Source organism: Tauraco erythrolophus, chromosome 3 (genome assembly GCF_009769465.1).
Source record: "Tauraco erythrolophus isolate bTauEry1 chromosome 3, bTauEry1.pri, whole genome shotgun sequence".
In the NCBI taxonomy this organism is placed as follows: domain Eukaryota; kingdom Metazoa; phylum Chordata; class Aves; order Musophagiformes; family Musophagidae; genus Tauraco; species Tauraco erythrolophus.
In genome coordinates, this window is record NC_141467.1 from 37,953,326 (window position 1) to 37,971,545 (window position 18,220).

The following is an 18,220-nucleotide window of genomic DNA, read 5'->3' on the forward strand; positions in this document are numbered from 1 at the left end:
AATCACAGATACCAAAGGCAACAAGCAGAGCCAGATTAAACACAGAAATTAAAGAGAAGGGAGAAGAGAAATAAGAAGAAATTAGGGGTTGGCTTCTACCCTTTATGGCGGACCTTTCCCTACTATCCTTCTTGTTCCCTGTCAGGAGAGAGTGAAAGAAAAGGCAGATGGAAGAAGGAAGACAGAGGGAGGAGAAAAAGGAGCCTCACTCTTTGCTGTTCTCTGTCGATTCAGTCCCCTCTTTGCTGCCTTCTTTCTTCATCTCCCCTTTTTGCAGCCTCTTGGTATCTCATACCTTCCCCCTCCCCAGCTTCATGGAGGCAGCGTCTCAGGGAAAAAAATAACCTTCTCCTGGAACAGGCGTGTGTCGCTGATACCTGGTTCCCTGCCTGCAGGAAGGACCAGAAGGCGCCTCGCAAGAGGGCATTGTGCAGCCTTATGCTGCAGATGAGTTCATTGTGCAGCCGACTGCCACGGAGATTTGCTGCCTCACACTGGTTTTGTTTGCCTCAGTAATCGCTCCTAATTTCTAGGACCAAGTGGTAAACTGGCCTAGCAGCTCATGCCAACCTTATAATAGTTATCTGAAGTCCCCCTGGGGTCCATCTCAGCCCGTTCATTACTATCCCTGCATTAGAGAGACCATCTCAAGGGTCGACTCTTGAGCTATTTAGACTCTAAGGCCCATTTAAAGCTCTTCGGCAATTTATGCAGAAAGGCCTCCAAGGGTGCCGGATCACGCTTCTCACTTCTACGTGAACTTTTCCTCACCAAAAACTGGCTGAGACTACAGGCTCCCACTGAGCTATCACTAGTGGCCTGGCCTGGATCTGCTGTAGGGAATTATCCCACTGCAGTACCTGTGGCAGGGGCTGTGCCTCACTGTCCCACGTGCTCGCTGGCAGGGAGGTGGGCTGCAATCCCTCTCTCTTTAGTGGGGTGGCGATGCCTCCACGTTCACCTTTCTGCCCCATACAGGCACCGACATTTTCATCATTACTCTTCTTTATCTGTTTTCAGGCCTTGATTTATTACTGTGAAGCACTAACTCAGCCCCAACCTCCAGCTGCAGAAAGCAGCTTGCTTGGCTCTAAGATACCTCAAGGTAAGAGACAAGGAATTCAGTTGTGGCACTCGGCTTTACTTTAAAGGAAGGACACTTGAGAGGTACAAACAACAAAATAGAAATTGCAATAGCAGCAGCAGCAGTGCTTTTTTTTTTTTTGCCTTGCTGCACTGCATCCTTTTTACAGATGCCGTGCTGTTTGGGAACTGTTTAAAAGCTTGTTTCAAAGCAGCTGGGCTCTGCGACGATGACAAAGTTTATCTTTTCCTCCCTCTCATATTGATTTTAGGAGACTTACTTCCAAATCACAGAGAAAAAAAATATTCATCTGCAGAGTACTGACTGAGAGGGGAAAAAAATCATCTTCTCCCAGGATAAAATTAGCTGTAATGCACATGGGTTGCAGTGGGAGAAGAGAAAGGGAGAGGCAGGTTGCAGCTCATTTTGTGACACTGCACAGAGCAGCTGTAAGCAGCAAGAACAAACCATATGGACAAATAGCTGGTATATCTGGGTGCCACAGCTTCAGCTAGTGTCTGGTGGCATTTCTGCCACTCCCGTGACAGGAAGGAAAAAAATGACTGCTCTGTTGTCTTGTCTGTACAGAGCCATGGGAAACAGCAGCCGCCTAAGCCAACTGGGTACGGGACACTGGGCCAAAAAAACACGTGTTCCATCAGACAGATCCACCGTGGACTGACTATTTCTCCCTTAAAACTGTCCTCTGGAGAAGACGGCTCTAAGAGTAACTTCATCCCAGCGAGAACTGACACCATCCCATACATAACCTAATATTGTTGAAATATGGAAAATGAGTTTTCCCCTGGATGAAATGCTGGCAGGAATCTCTGAGAGGCAGCAGTGAGGGGCGTTACACCTCTGCTGCATGCAGGGCACAGGCAGGGGTTTGGTCTCTCGGGAAAGGGCAGACTGGAAACCAGCGGTGGGAAGTGGAGCTACAGAGGTTTTAGCTTGAGCAGCGTGGCTCCGATAACATCTTAAACAGTAAGAGTGACAATTGCTGCGAAAAAAAAACACCAAAAACTACTGAGGGAAGGACCTCAGTCATTGGATCTTCAAATAAAAAGCTGAATCCTTTCTGGCAGATATTATTTCAAGGATGGGAATGCTCTGATGACAGGTGGCGGGTGGATGAGGTAACTCAATGGCAGACTCCTCCACACCAAACCACACTGTCTGCCACCAGGTCCCAATCTGCTCCTTCCAGCAAGCTCTGTGGTGCTGCGGCCCCGTCGCTCACGTCGGCGTTTTGAGCCCATAGTCACCAGTATGTGCCCACGGCAGACTTGCCCTCAGTCAAGCACGAGCCACAACGTTCAAGACAGAGTGGAGAGATTTAACTGCTGTGGTAGCTAAGTGCTGGTTGAAGGCAACATAGACAGACCCGTGCCCCTCGAATCAAAGAGGCTCATAAATATTCTGACTCTGTGGCTCAGAGCTTCTTCGCTGCATCACACCAGGGCAGTATGTGCCCTTCCTTTCGCTCATCTTTCCTCCTGTCACATGCAATAGTGCAGGGTGAATGGTTGGACTCCATGATCTTGAGGTCTCTTCCAACCAGACGATTCTATGATTCTATGATCTATGAATAGCCTGCCAGAGACACTATGACAGCTGCTGTCCCCAAGGCCTGATGGTTTTGTAGCAGAGCGGAACAGGATTGTTCCTTGTTTTCTCCTAAAATAGGAGAGTCTATTGAAAGTTATTCTTGATTGCATGAAAATGCCTTTTTACTGGTTTCATCTGATGCCCCTACTTTCTGTATTGCTAGAGATGGTGACCCCCTGGTTCCCTCCACCTACTTCCCTTGAGTAGGAAGGGCAATGCAGCGATGGTCACTGTTTTCATGCAGGTTGTGAAATAAACCCAACAGCGTACTGTACGGTGCTAAGGTGGTTCTTTTTGCACTTCCCAGGCTGCCTGAGAGCATTAAAATGCTGGTCACGCTCTGCCAGTCTGACAATGAAGAGATCAGAAAAGTGGCGTCTGAACCCTGCTCTCACTTGGTGAGTTGTCTGTTTTAGAGCAGTGTTTCATTTCCTTTTTTAACAGAGCAGCATGTAAGACACTTGAGTTATACAAATGTGAGACTCCTAAGTGAAACAAAACTTTATACCTAGAGACTCAAGCGCATTAGAAAATACATATTCTTAGGAATCATTCATTTTGCAAATGATGAAAATGGACCCAAGAAAACTGAATTGTATGAGTCTGGAGAGGGAAGCAGAAGAGGAAAAGTAGCAAAGGAGAAGCTGACAAACAGAAATAATCATCTTGGATTTGAACACCAAACAGCCTTGGGGAGGCAGGAGATGGCACACTGCTTGCTGCATAGCTACACCCTCCTCTTGGAGGTCCCCTTCTATCACCCCTGTAGCACAGCGCCATATCACCCTCTCAAGTGTCCATTAGCGCTGCCAGGAGTTCATTGAATCTAAATTGTCTCTGTATGCTTATTGGACAGGCCCTAGCCTGCAAGTCCTCCTTCACACAGCACCTCAGGTACCTGGCATTGACCTTTGCTTGTCCTTGAGACAACAGATTACTCTGTTCATTAACCTGCAATCTGGCTGCATAGCAGTGTGTGAGTGCAGAGTTTCAGGGCCCTGATATTCAGTGGCGTACAGAAAAATTGTATTTATCTGGCCTTTAGGATAAGCACGAATTTCCGCTCCATGCGTGCATGTCCATCTGTAATTGTAGTTAGGCAAACTCTTCAAACATTACACTCTCTCATTCACCGGTTCAGCAAGAATTCGCTCTGCTGCTGGATGTGTTATTGCTCAGGTTACAAAGCAATTAGCCCAGGGACAATTGTGTAAACTCTGGGAGGACTGTACTGTTTCTCTTCTAGATGACATCCAAAAACCATTTGATTCCTAGTGGTCAATTCAACACACTAGGCTCAATACTGTCTTCAGAGGGTGTAGGTGACAGTACCTAAGAGAAAAGGGTTTGAGAGACGCAAATAGTTACACTGAGGAAACATATTGCTTCCTCTTTTTCAGCAGTACATAGGTAAAGATGTGGCTAGACTCACTTCTTTAAAGTGCCAGGAAATGAGAAGTGAGTAAATTTTATATTGTCCAAAGTAGAAGTGGATAAACGTCATCTGCCTTGAGCGTACCACAGCTGCAGCTAAGACCTTGACAAGCACCATAGGTCATTTAGTAAGACGAGGGTACAGATACTGTCACCTAATCATACAAGCCACATCTGTTTCTGTTTTGCTCTAGATAACCAAGCAAACTAAAGTGAAAAATTAAAAAATAATGTGAACACTCAGAGCATGCTTAATTCTTCCAAGTAATTTCTGAATTTGCCTTCAAGAATGTAAGAAATTTTAAGAAAGGCAGGAAGTTACTGGCAAATTAGTACTTTCTAACAGCAAAGAACCCAGTATTTTAAATGTTGTAAGGCAAACGATATAATACATTATTATGCTTTAACATTTTGCATTCAGGTGAAGATGGGAGACTGGCATACGAAACAGCTGACAAATTTCCCCGGGAATTTGTTAAAGTTTGGAAGTCGCCGTGGAACTGAAGCTGCCACAGCTTTTTTAGGTGGAAAAGAACCTGCCTACATTTAACAGTCTTTCAAGTAGAACGGAGAGCTGCACTTCAGTGTGGGGAGCAGAAGGAAGACTTGGAAGGAATTCTATGAGGAATGTCCCAAAAATGTAGCAATTTGCAGACTTCTTAAGGAAAAGCAAAATCTAAAGTCCAGCTCAAGAGTTCCTATTGGCTCCTCTTTGCAGCTCATGATGGAACAGTTGGATGCTGAGGAACAATACTTTCTCGACTGATCATAACAAATAACATAATTGCGGTTATTCAGCCTCAACAACTTCTGTGAGTTTTTAGAATTTGGCATCTTCATATATTTTACTGAGTATTACATTTACTTCCTTGAAGTTGTCGTGAAAGGTTGAGACTGTGCGACACTGTATCTAACAAGGACGAGCAGGAGGCCACCTGAGCAGGACTGCCAAAGCAGCTTTCTTCCTCAACCCACGAGCTAAACGCCTGCTGCCACGCAGTGTCCCCAGCCAACACTCAGCAGCAGGGACCGCTGCTTGGCTTCCTCAGTTTTGTTTCAGTAATGAAATATAGAGCAAGTTTCTTCAAGCTTTGCCTCCAGAAACAGCATGATGTAAAACCCTGGGAGTTGTCACTTTGGTGACTCATTCTAAATGCCTCCGCTGGTCTTTTATTTCCTTTCTCTCGCCCTCCAGCAACGAGCCATCATTAATCCAGAGACTTGTGAGGGGGATCGAACAATCACGTAGGTTTCCGAAAACTAAATGAAAAGGTAAAGCGCGTTATTTATTCGGAAGGAGGAGGAGTGAATACAGCTAATTGCACGAGTCCCCAAGCCATTTGGTCCTGGAAGTTGCAGGCAGGATTGAATTTCGTACACTCTAATTAGTGGATCACGGCTTCTACAGAGCGATTTCAATATAAAGAAACTAGAGCAACTAAAGACCAAACTAACCAGTAACAAACAGAGTGCGAAGCGAATGCGCCGTCCCCCCCTCTCCCCAAGGATGAAAAGACAGCGAGTGCTTCCAACTGTGATTACGAGCCCTAAGTACAGAGGAAGTGAATAGAACTTGACAGAAGAGTGTTCCTGTACTGTGTTCATTATGCATGAAATGCTATTTAGATGTCAATTAAAGTATCCGAATTTGCATAGACTACCTAGAAAAGATTGCAAACAGCTCACATCAAAGGAAGCCGTGGTGCGCCAAAGGCTATGGGCGCGCAGGGGTCATTTTTGGTTTGGGTTTTTTACTGTGAATGTTCCAACAGTGTACATATCTGTATATTTATAAATACATATATTCTTCCTTTAATTAAAAAAGTAACATTTTGTACAGTTCAAAATGCCTACTTGTTACTGAAGGATATAGACTCTTTTTGCAGAAGGTGAAATAAACATGTTATGGTTTTATACCACGGCTATCCCATCAGCTGAATTCTTCCAGGTGTCCTTTTGTACTGACTTCTGCCTCCTTTTTTTTATTTTTATTTTTTTGGCTTTTAGTTTTGTGGCATTTGTACTCACCATATTTCCTATCACATCTAAGTTATAATAAAGATTATTTTTTAATTTCTGAGCACATCAGTCCATGTGTACAGTCACTCTGCAAATATCATGGAAGTCAGCTCCCGGTACCATAGGCGGCTCAGTAAAGAGCCACATACTTTGCAGCTGGATTTAGGGCAAACAATTAGCGAGTTTTTAATCATACGAAGGGAAAGGCTTGTAGGGAATATTTTGTCTTTTCAAGCCTGGTCACCAGGCCAAGACTTTACAACAAATCTCAAAGGTTTAGCTAAATTACATGAAGTCATTTGCTAGATCTCTACAGCATAGAACTAATTGGTGTTTTCATACTGTATCAACTTTGTTAAGTTACAAGAGCATTACTTTAAGATCTTACAAAAACATCTAAATTGGAGCGAGCGTGAACAATATACGTAGCAAAGACTACTGCCTGAGGGCGGACAGAGAACTGCAGCTTCTCGTGGGAGTAGGAGAAATGGTGCAATATTTGCTTGTGGTTTAATACGCACAACTCTTGCATTTCCATCTTTCTGCTGGCCGAGGCAGGGTTAAGTGGCAAACTATTTTAGTAATTGAAACAAAACACACAAACCACAAAAGTAGGAACCGTAGAGAGCGATGAAACTACAGTGAAAACGATGCTCTTAGCTGTACCTCTAAGAGGTGAACCAAAGCTAATTTGAAACTAAAATACTCTTTTGGAAGCAAGGGGAGGACTGTGCCCTCTCAGCGTCCTTCTCTGATCGCTCCAATGTGCCTGCACAGGCCCTTGCTCCCATCCCAGATCATCAGCAAGAGGGATACGCTATTTAAGAAGATGAGAATATTCTTATATTATATTCCCATATCTATCAAAAGCTCCTACCTGTAATACACACCATCTGTCAAAGCTTGCTCGTAGTTTGCATATCAGGGTGCAGAGCACGATTTTGTTAAAGCAAAACTATGAAGTCATCAGGTTATGGGTGCAACATTCTGAACTGTCGCTTAGGAACGAGTGAGAAGTTTACTCTCAAGCAAGCACTAGTACCCTACGTTTCTAGCTACTCCTAGTTTAAGTCAGAGCAAACCAGCTTTGTGTATCATTCAGATACTTAAGAAAGGCTCCACAAGGGCTAGCAGAAACATGCTGAAGAGGCTCCAGGACTGTTACCAAACTTTTGCTGATTGCTTCTTCCCTTCTGTGAAGAAGATGCGTCTCAGAAGACGCTCCTTTTCCTCTCAGAAACATTCAGGCTTATGGCACAGACCTGGGGAACACAGAACTGCCTATCGAGCAGGGAGCAAAGCTGCAGCGCCCACCGGGCTGCTCACACACATGGTGCCATGTCAAATGGAGCTTGTATCTACTTGTGTCTACTTTCATCTCGTAGCTTAATCCACTCTTTGAGAAGTTTATTAACCTCAAGCTGATCTGCTACACTGTTACAACCACTAAAAACCAGGTATACAGCTCATACAAACCAGACAGGAGCAAAACCTGCTCTTGATAAAGTCAGTGAGGAAATTCACAGGAATTTTAGTGGGAACGGTTAGACCAAATTTAGTTCCTATTCTGGTACAAGACTGACAAGCTTGAACATGGCATATGGATGTATAGAGGCTAAATTTCACTTTCAGCATTAATACTGTTTTACAAAAGTAAATTAAACAAAGAATCATGTCCTAACATGATTCATAAGAACACATGAAAAAAAAAAATCACACTAAGAACAAACCCAAACAAAATCCTGTAACAAACCCTTGAAAAAGTGAATGAACCTTAAAGCTTCCAAAACCAGAAGGCATACGAAAAGGAACAAACCATATACTTGTCTCATAACTTACACGTTTTACGGTTGCAGAGCTGACAGTGCTGCCCTTTCCTACCACATTTAACACAGGAGCTCTTCGTTGTGGAGTAGGAAAAAACCAGACACAGAGGCGACTCTAACAAGACAGACACTTACCAATTAGCAAAGAAGGAACCAGCAGGCAGTAATTATAAAACCTCTTAGGGCTGCAGCAGGTTGACAAACTTAAAGGTCTGGGCCACCTAGAAAAGTACGTTAAGAAAAAGTTCCTGTACCAAAAGAACTCAGCAGCAGTGGAGACTGAAGAGAGAGGGAGCTCACCAGGAAAAGCGTGGTCTGGAAAGAGGTTGCCTGCTGGTTTTGTCGGTGACTGTCCTTACTTCATGCTTTTTGTGAACTATGGTGGCTTTTACTACCCCGCCAGAGTTTCCCACTGCTATCGGTAAGGACTCCTCCTGTACCTGGTGTACCTTCAGAAAAGCTATCTACTACAGCTTTAATCTATGCGGCAGTCTTGTCATATACTGATTCTTGCTGACTTTAAGCATTCAAAATTAGGAGTCAATAGGACTGCTGGACTACAGATCTTAAATACGGACCCCCTGCTTTACTGATTTGCAATGGAATTACCCTGGTGATAGGATCCATGGCCACCCCCCTCCAAATGGCTGGTGCTACCAAGGAGGCGAGAGATACTGTCATCCACAAGGGTTTGACCTTGGACACAGCTGACCACGTTTCATTACAGGCAATTGTTGGCAGACCAACAAAGCAGCAGCAAATTAAGTTTCTCTGAATCCATTATCATTTGCTGAACTACTTCATGTTATCACAACAATGGAAAGAGAAATTACACAGTAAACATTTTCTGCTGAAGAAAACGTTGATAACAATGCCATTCAGTCTCAAGGACAACAGAGCACTGGAAACACACGGCCTTGGCAGATTTGCAAACATTCTGCCTCAAAATCTCAAATCCAGTTCTGAAAACAACCTCAGATAGCCCTTAGGGAAAAGTAAATGAATATGCAGTTTGCTTCCTTGCAAAAAGTCCATGACCAACTTCATTACTTATACACAGGCTGCAACACATGACAGTGCTGCAGGCCTTGACATCAGCAGTTCAATGCCAAACACCAAGTCCTCTCAGGTGCCCAGCCAAGAAGTTATTAGGGCCTAACTCACCTCTCCACACATTGTCTTAAATACAATGGGTGCTTACACTGAAATTGTAGCTTTTGCTAAAACAATTAAAAGTTCTTCCTCTCACAAGCCATCCACATCCCCAGTTTACTTGCTTCTGCTAGTCCCTACACAGCTGCTCCATCTCAAAATATCTGACACCTGCAAAGAGCCTGTCTCCCCACACTTCAGTCTTACATATCTGAAATTCTGTCCTATTAGGACACACATTTTACAGGAGAAGTGCTAGGACGCAGGAGATGCATTGCACTACTGAGCAGCCTTAGGGTACTTCAGTGAAAGATGAGACCACAGCCACAGCCTCTGCAATGAAAAGGAGTCAGCATGCTAGTCAAGTCAGTGCACAAAAGCATTTATGACTTCTTGGCAAGAATCACATTCTGCAGTTAAGTTCCAGAACTGGTGATTTTATCCTGCTAGACAGAGTGTCTCTGTAATTTAGTGGATATGAAATTTGTCTTCAGTGACAGTGATTTTCAGCTGTTACATAGCTATGTTTCAGTGTTAAACAGGAGTTCCCTATACACTTAAATAAAAGTCAAAGGTCAGGTGGTTGTAAGAGAACTAACTTACACAAGTGTCTGTACAATCTCTACAGATGCATTTGACAAGCCTCTCACAGATGCATACAAAGTTCCTATACTTACCATGTAAGATTGTTACATGTAAGTTCTACTGCATGTTTTAAAAAATACTCAGGAATTTTCAGGACCATAACTGAAACATGACCCTTTTTAGACCATTTTTAAACAGCAACTAATGCAGCATTACCAAAACTTCTGACGGTTTGATACATTAGTATTTCTAACAGGCATGGGAGATTATTTGATCAAGGTCCAATACATCCATGACAGATAGGAGTAAACATGTTCTACACCACAACTCAGCTCTCATACCCAGTCTTCTCCCGCAGTGTGTTTTTTCCAAGAGTTTATACAGCAAATTATTCTCTCTGCTAACAAAATGAAGTTTAAAAAAAACATAGTAGCCTTGGTTTGAAGATTCCTGGTGCAAGTATATGCATTACTAAGTGGCCCATGTCTTTTTGACGTAAAAAGTTTTTATTACAGGTGCATCAAATGCTGTAATACTTTCATCAGCATACACAAAGAACTTAAATCATTTATTTGGCACACAATATATTTCAATAGAAGTAAGGATCCAGCTACTCAAGAGACTGTCATGTCTTCATTATTTAAATAAATTCAATCAAGAAAAAGCCCAAGATTTAAATCTAATAGACACTCTTAATCATATTCATGAAATAAGGACCAGTCAGAAGCAGATAACACATGCAAATTCTGGATTTGTTACTTTCTGGCACTTCTTTAACAGCAGCACTTGTATTAGAGCAGTTCACAGAGCAGAAGGTGAAATGGTGGAAAAGTTGCACTTGCTGTCTCAGCTGGATTGGTCTGCCCTGGCCAGTTAATTATGCAAACAGTGCTTTCTTCCCTTCTACAGTCTCTGCAAATGCAAAATATTCATGATGTTTATAAATAAAGCCCACACCTCTGAAGAATGACTGTTAACTATGAATAACAAACTAAATTGCACTGCATAAAGGCTACTGTAACAAGTTAAATTTTATGTTCCCTCATTTACTATGATTGAAGTAAAATGAATTTGACATGAAAATTGCTTAGAATCTGAGATAAACCTCTCCTAAGTCACTTCACAGTATTATCCATTTCTTTTGAACAGAAAACCAAGGTTACTTTATAAAGCACTCATCCAGCATCCAGTTGTCTCTTTTTTCTTAAACACCAGCATCAGCGCGTGTTAAAGGTGATGCCCTTTGTCATCATTTCTGCACTGTGATGGAAAGAATTATGTCTAAGCATCCTCTAGAGCACAAATTGGAAGGTTTAATATTTTGTTTACAAAGTTCCCAGGAAAATACAATGCCTCATATCCTGTGGTTACCAGATTCAAGGCAAAATGGAAGCCAGGAGGAACATTACTTCCTACAATGGTTCTGACATTCCCTGAATGTCACAACTGAAATCAGTTGAAGGATGTGTTAACTTACTGACACCACAGGGAACAAGTAAGATATGGAAGGAATCTAAAGGTGCCAATCTGATGGGTCTACAGCTGTGTTTACACATACTCTGAAGCACCCACTTAGGGAACGCCTGATAGATCCATAAACCAGACAGACTCCCTCTGATTATCTCTGCCTCCTGAAAGCCAGCCAACTTTAAGCTCTTCACAAAGATATTGCAATGGCCACCATCTTTTAAAAGAAGATGTTTACTTACAAAACAATGGCCAAGTTCACTCAGGGCTGGAAAACTTGTATTCAACTTACTCCCCTCTTGTACCTCAGTGCTTTTAACTGCAAGCATTTCCTTCCCCTGCCCCAGCCCTGGATGCCAGATACAGTGTTTCAAGTTTTAAAGAGTGCTTTTTATGCCGGTAAACCTTTCAGAACATTACTATCTTGGTAAAAAAAGTGCCTCATCTCTCAGTAAATACCAGAACAGGACTTTGAAAACAGACATTGAGTTTCCTTTCAGAATAGCTCTGAAGTGTAGGCTGCCTTGCCTCCATTTAATTTTCAGTACAGTTCCTATCAGGAGCAAGAGCATCCCACCTTTTCTTTTTAAGTCAATACACACATTTCTGAAAGAGAGTGTCTAATACTTTGTACTTAATTAAGCTCTCCTTGATACATCTTGGAAAAGGCTCCCTTAAGAGACAGAGGAAATTATTTCAAACCCCTGAAAAGCATTAATCTAACTAAGCTTTAGAGCTTGACTCTTATTACCCATTCTTGACTTTCTGAAGCCTCACCAACAGCATACAAGTTTTATTTTGCTTTCCCTATCCACCAAAATCACTGTTCTCTAGAATTCTGTAAATCTAAGGAGTTAAAAACTGTCCAGGCACTCCCTAAAAAACTTGAAAGCTTCCACCTACAGTAGTCACAACTTACTTACAAACCTAGAACTACCCATTCCCTGCTCAGTAAGAGTCTGTTTTGGTAAGGTAAAGATTTATTTATCAATTCTCATGTATCACATCAGACCAACTGACAGGATATTTACACAACAGTTTGAAATACACAGTATTTGCATTTTATACAAGCAACTAAGTGCAGCCTGTAGTAAGTTTTCTACACAGTATCCATATATTCCCACTGCTACATAATTCCAGTTAAAAACAACTTCTGCACTGCTTCCACAAGAGTTTCTATACCTGAGAAGTCTTAGTATATCCTTTCAAGAGGAATTCTGCAATTAAAAGCCACATACATTTAAGGTTGTCGTTCCAGTTGCAAATTATTCACTTCCTTTGAAGCAAGATCTGATATACTCTCCCTCAAGCCACATGACACTTGTGCTGGCCCCTTCTTCTGAAATGCTGTCTGCATTATCTCCACAGTTAAGCTCTTTGTTTTCTTGTTCAGATTCCTCTAGAGCCAGACTCTTCAGTGTCTCAAGATCATCAGATGCTTGCCCAGTTAGCCTCTAGAAAAAAAGGAGATAAACAGTGTGAACTAAGTACTCTTTCTACTTAATGGCCAGGGAGGTAAGACTGCGCATATCAAATTAAGCAAACTAATTATCTTCATGTAGAGATTGTTGATATAATTAAAACATTCCTCAGTCAAAAATCTTAGACACCTGGAGTTCAACCCAAATTGCTACCTCTAACTCACATCTAGTTTGTCGACTGTTAAGTCTTCCTTAGGTTCTTCAATAAGATAGGTTTTATCTTAGGCAACACAAAGTACAGGAAGCAGCTTCCCAAGTTAAATACTACTATAGTACTATGTAAGTTTAATTTTCGAAAAATTGCTATACAACAGATTAAGTTCATAATTCTTCAGAGAATGAAGCTACATTGTCTAGACAAACTAAAAGACCCTGCAGTTTCCAGCACTTGTTGATTAAACTAAAAGTTCCTCACCTAACCTGATGTAAGGCAGAAAAACAGGACTGTAAGAGGCTGCTTTTGAGGCTTCTGGTTGTTTGATGTATCACTTAAGACTCATTAAAGCCCCAGAAGTGATCAGCTTACAATTAATAAGTGAACTTAACTTTTGAGGAACTGCAAAGAAGTTTCCAACATTAGACCTTTTAAGTCCTTAAGTCATTTAATTTCTACCTGTGGGTTTATCTAACAAGCAACACCCTCTGAATATCAAAAAAAATTTCAAGTGTAAATTTCAAGTGTAGCAAGACAGAGGAGTCTTTCAAGACTGATCTAAATAATTGCACCAACTAAAATCAGATTCATCAAGTCTACTTCTTAGCTTTGTACCCCAGTTAGGAGCTCAATCCCTACAAAAACAACCTAGATCTTAGTATCAAGGTTTCATGGCTAAATATCTATCACAGATTCAGAGACTGTTACAGACAATCTACTCCTGCTTTCATGGAACCAGTGAAACAACTACCTGTCCCCAAGGAATTCTCAGAAGAAGCTGTTTCAAAATTTACATGTTCATGAACCCTACAGACTTTCTGCATTAGCCCTTTTTCAGCCATGAAACTGGTAATTCCTCAGTGAAACCTTAACTTTAAAAAGAGCAGGTGTTCCCTTCTCCCTCTCAATGCTCCACTTTGTATAACCCTGTTTCAAGCTTAGTTCCTCAAAGGACACAGCCAGTAAACAATTTAACCAGCAACCTCATACAATCTATTCAACACTTGAATTTAAGTTCTCAGGAGAGTGAAAATGAACCCTTCCTTCCCATGTCACCATCTCTAACACACGCAAAGTCTGTCAAGACAATAGGCTGAATCTTCCCTTCAGAAAACACACTGTTACCTACTTTCTCATTACTCCTGTGGATTTTAAGCTGGAAAAACTCATGCCTAGAAGGGGCTTCACATCTCTGGATCAGAACAATCCCACAGGAAACAGCTTAGTGATTTTAAATGAAGAGTTGTGTGAACACACAGAAATTGTGATTCATTCAAAATATCTTTGCTGGTTTCTCACTTTTTCATTCCACAATTGAAAATTCAAGTACCTCAATCATGCTGGTCATATAATGCACATGTTCTGCAAGGGACATTAGCTCTTCGTTTTCTTCTTTCAGGCGGGCAATTTCACCATCTTTCTGTTCAATTTCTTTGTGCAGCTGAGTTCAAATAACAAAACATTAAAACAAGAGTACAATAGCCAGTGGTAAAGAAATTAGTTGTCTTTCACTAACTACCTTTTCATTTTCTTGAAGGACTTCATACAGAGCCTTCCTCCTTTCTTCAGCCACTTCTTTCCAATATTGAGATGAAGGGCTTCCTGAAGTAAGAAGCCACAGTAAGTCTGTGCTAAGACTGAATTCTTGAGATGATGTTAAGATATCTAACCTGTATACAAGTGTTAAGTGTGATAGTAAGAACTCACTCTGTATAGCTTTCCCAGAGATTAGTTGTAAATTTATAGCTAGAGACACAATTTCACAGAAAACAGGCATCCTACACTGTATTAATGGCTATACAGGCAGTCTTCAAGAAGCTGCCTCAAGCATGGCAGCAGGCTTTGCAAGATGATGGCCCCAGTTACAACTGCCAATCTTGAAGCATACTTTGTGGAAGACAGAAATCTTATTCCCAAGTCACTGTTTACCCATTAGGCTTAATCAGTCTCCCGCTAAACCTGACACACTTTCAAACCAGTTCTGAGAAATGGCACATGCAGCACAGTATGCCAAAACAGACTTTCATTTCAACTTAATTATTACTCACTTAAAAGCTTGTAGCTAAGCCAAAGTAACAAACTACAAGACTTCTTAACACTGCTGCACACTGAGTTTATGGTAACCGGTAGCTGAGAACCATTCTGAAGAATTAGATAGCTACTGTATTTACCATACTACAGAGGACAAGTATCACTAATTCCTGCTAGGCATTATATAAAAACACTAAGTCCTTATCTAACTGACAAAGGAGCCATATTTCAAGTTATACTCCAACAGGAGCATAGCATTTTAAGCACAAGAAAACATTTCAGGAATTATCACATACCTTTTATGAGATCTTCAGCTTGAATGGTATCATTCATAGTCTCATTTTCTTGCTCCTTGTCCACAGACACCTCAGCCTTACAAGACTTTGAGGTGAACTTGTTATTCCAGAGTTTCCTTTTGACTGAAGAATTCTTCTGCATAAGAGGCAGGTTTAACTTTAGAGTAATGTCGCAGCTTTTTTTAAACAATACAAAGTCTGTAGGTCTGCTCACCAATGACTGCAAGTAAGTCTTTACAAGCTCCAGTTTCTTCACATTGTAGTTCTAGTTTACAGACATCATCCTTGATACCCATAGGTTTAACACAAGAAAAGTCTCAAACATTTTCCCAAATTATTCGGAAGTTGATAGTTTTTAATATTATTACTAAAATTATTGTAAGCTGAAATTGTGTCACACTAGTTAGCAGATTACATGTTTTTTCAAATATATTAGTTTTGAGTTAAAAGCTCAAAAGCATTTCACTATGAGCAGAAATAAATACACATCTACAGGTTATCTTCCAATTCATACCTCGTTGCGTCTGCCAACTAGGCAACCTGTTGCTGAAGGCTGAATCATTTTAAGAGTCCTTCTTGAGGCAGCACTGCATGTGGCATCTGTGAGGTACTTCTAAAAAGACAAAGATGGCTTCAGACCATTGACACTTCTCTACATGAACTGAAACTTAGGTTTGTCATGCTTCCACTGAGGTAACTCATGGTTCATCTTGCCAAGACAAAAAGATGATACTTCAGTCTATTTTAAGGCTTATGCAAAGAAGGAAATTTAGTCGTTTGTAGTAGAGATGGACCTTGACCACATGAAGCTATGCACAGTCCCTGCCTCTTAGAAAACTTATCTTTCATCAAGAAACTTGAAAAAGTCTTATAGCAGAAATATTCTGACTAGATTTCAAGGCCAATTACAGTGCAGTGACACGTGTAAACTTTAGCTGAACTCTCAAAGCTGTATTTGACAACAGCAGTATCAGACTCCAAGAGAAGAGAAAAAAGTGACTGCAATTGCAAGTTTACTTGGCAAAGTCACACACATTACTTTAGGCAGAACCTATTTTTATTACCTGTGAACACACCCTCAAGAGGTGTTCATTTAAATAGATGTGTTCCTTCAATTATCCATTAAAGTGGACCTAAAGCTTCCTTGCTTCGATCCAGACAGGCTATTGTTTTGTATAAACAGTATGTTTATCACCTTTCCTGTCATGCATAAATATCCATTTCCTTCATTAAAACTTTCTGATTGAGTTGGCTACACCGCCACCATGGGATAGCAAACAATGGCAGACAACCAAGCAAGAATAGAGAGAATACAATGCCACACCAGCGTGAGAAAGTTACCAACTCACAGTGTACTTCATATGACAAGAGTTCACCTTTCCCACGGTAGTTCCTGCCACCAATTACCCTACTGTTGCACTAAAGTACAAACACTAACTGCTGTGGGAACAAGAATCACACCATGTCAGACACTGCTTGCTGCTATTGAAGGTTAGAGTTGAGTATAGCCTGCCAAGAAATTATTGACTAATACTTGAGTTAACCCACTGAAAGCACAAAAAGCCACACTGAGGAATTTATACCCTAGAGTCACTATAAGACAAGACTACCATTTGTATAAGTCAAACTCACCAATTGGTAATTTGCATTAATACCAGAAATTTTCATTACAATCACTCTATCCCTCATGATACAGGGCTACTAACCTCTATCTATTTTAAATGGTATTTGTGCAATTGCAAGTAGAGCCTACATTAAAAGGTTTAACAAAAGAATCTTGTAACAAGACTGGAACACGTATGAACTTTAGTAAATTATCAGTCACTTCTTAAAAAGAATCTCAATCCTTTAAGCATTTCCAGACTGCAAAGCAACTATGGTTCATGAATTCTTTAGAAACAGGACTGCCTGCATGAATACTTCAGTTAAAGTATGCTCGAGACAAGATGATTTAACTCTTACAAGCTAATCCAATCAAGGGCAGACAACAGAATATACTCTACAACCCCCTGGCAGCCAGACTGATTTAGTAACTTAACTAAGGCAGGTAGCCAGCACCTAAAAAAAAACAATCACATGGAAAGTCAGCAAGTTCAACGTCAGACTGAAAAGGACTTGTTGAGGAAAAAAGTGGTCACAAGAACACATACCCAATAAGGACAGAGCGTTCCTAAGCCACACTGCCTGGCAGGAGGGTTACTCAAGTCAACAGGACATAAGCCAGGTGGAAGCACATTGCAACAGATCCCTTTGTATTCCTTCAGTGGATATAAAACTTGTGTCAGAAGGACTATTTCCCAGAAAACTGAACACAAACCTCTGAACAAAGCAAATTCTCTGTTTGAAATACTCTTTAACAAATTTCATCTTCTATTTTCTATCCCTTATCTGCTCCCATATTCTTGTTTCAAGACTTCAAAGCCTATACCTGCAAAGATCCTGATGCTTTTTCTGCATTCTGTTTCTGTTTCATTTTGGAATTCATAGGATCACTACGAGAAAGAAGTAAAAAAGTTAACACCCGGCTGCAACTGAAGTTCAGGCACACCAGCTACAGAATATTACAATTTCGGTTTATCAACTTTTGTGACAGCATTAAAAATTCAGTGACGAATCGTGTGGTCAGCAGGCTCTTGCGGAGCCCTTCGAGCCCTTCGCGGGGTTTCCCCCCCAGGTATGAGCCGCAACTCGCTAGAAACGCAATGCCCTGAGGGGACACCCCGTGTCGCCGACACCAGCACCGCCACACCAGCCCACCACGGACTACAGCCCTAGCAAGCCTTTCCATAAAAGTTGAGGAGGGGGCGACACGGACGCACACCCAAAATGGCGAAGGGGGACGTCCCTCTCCCGGTGCCGCCCGCCGCGGCCCTCCCCCGCCCGCCGGTACGGCCAATGGGGAAGCGAGGCGGGAGCCCGCCAAGACCCAAACGCAGCCATGAAAGCCCGCGGCCCCCTTCGCCCCCAGCGGCTCGAGCGAGACGGAGCGCCCGCCCGCCCCCCTCTCCCAAACCCACCGCGGACACCCCGCTCACGGCTCACCTCCCGCCGCCGCTCAGCTCCAGCCAGGGAGCGCACGC

General features: G+C 41.9%; 1 protein-coding gene across 1 annotated transcript; it reads right to left on the reverse strand.

Annotated features, from left to right (window-relative positions):
- Positions 1–10,946: 10,946 nt before the first annotated feature.
- Positions 10,947–18,220, reverse strand: GMNN (geminin DNA replication inhibitor). The gene is given in 8 exon segments (XM_086609164.1): positions 10,947–12,511; positions 12,513–12,632; positions 14,144–14,254; positions 14,333–14,415; positions 15,141–15,276; positions 15,655–15,753; positions 17,569–17,632; positions 18,183–18,220. Coding segments are annotated over 7 exon segments (699 nt in total). The 5' UTR covers positions 17,626–17,632; positions 18,183–18,220; the 3' UTR covers positions 10,947–12,418.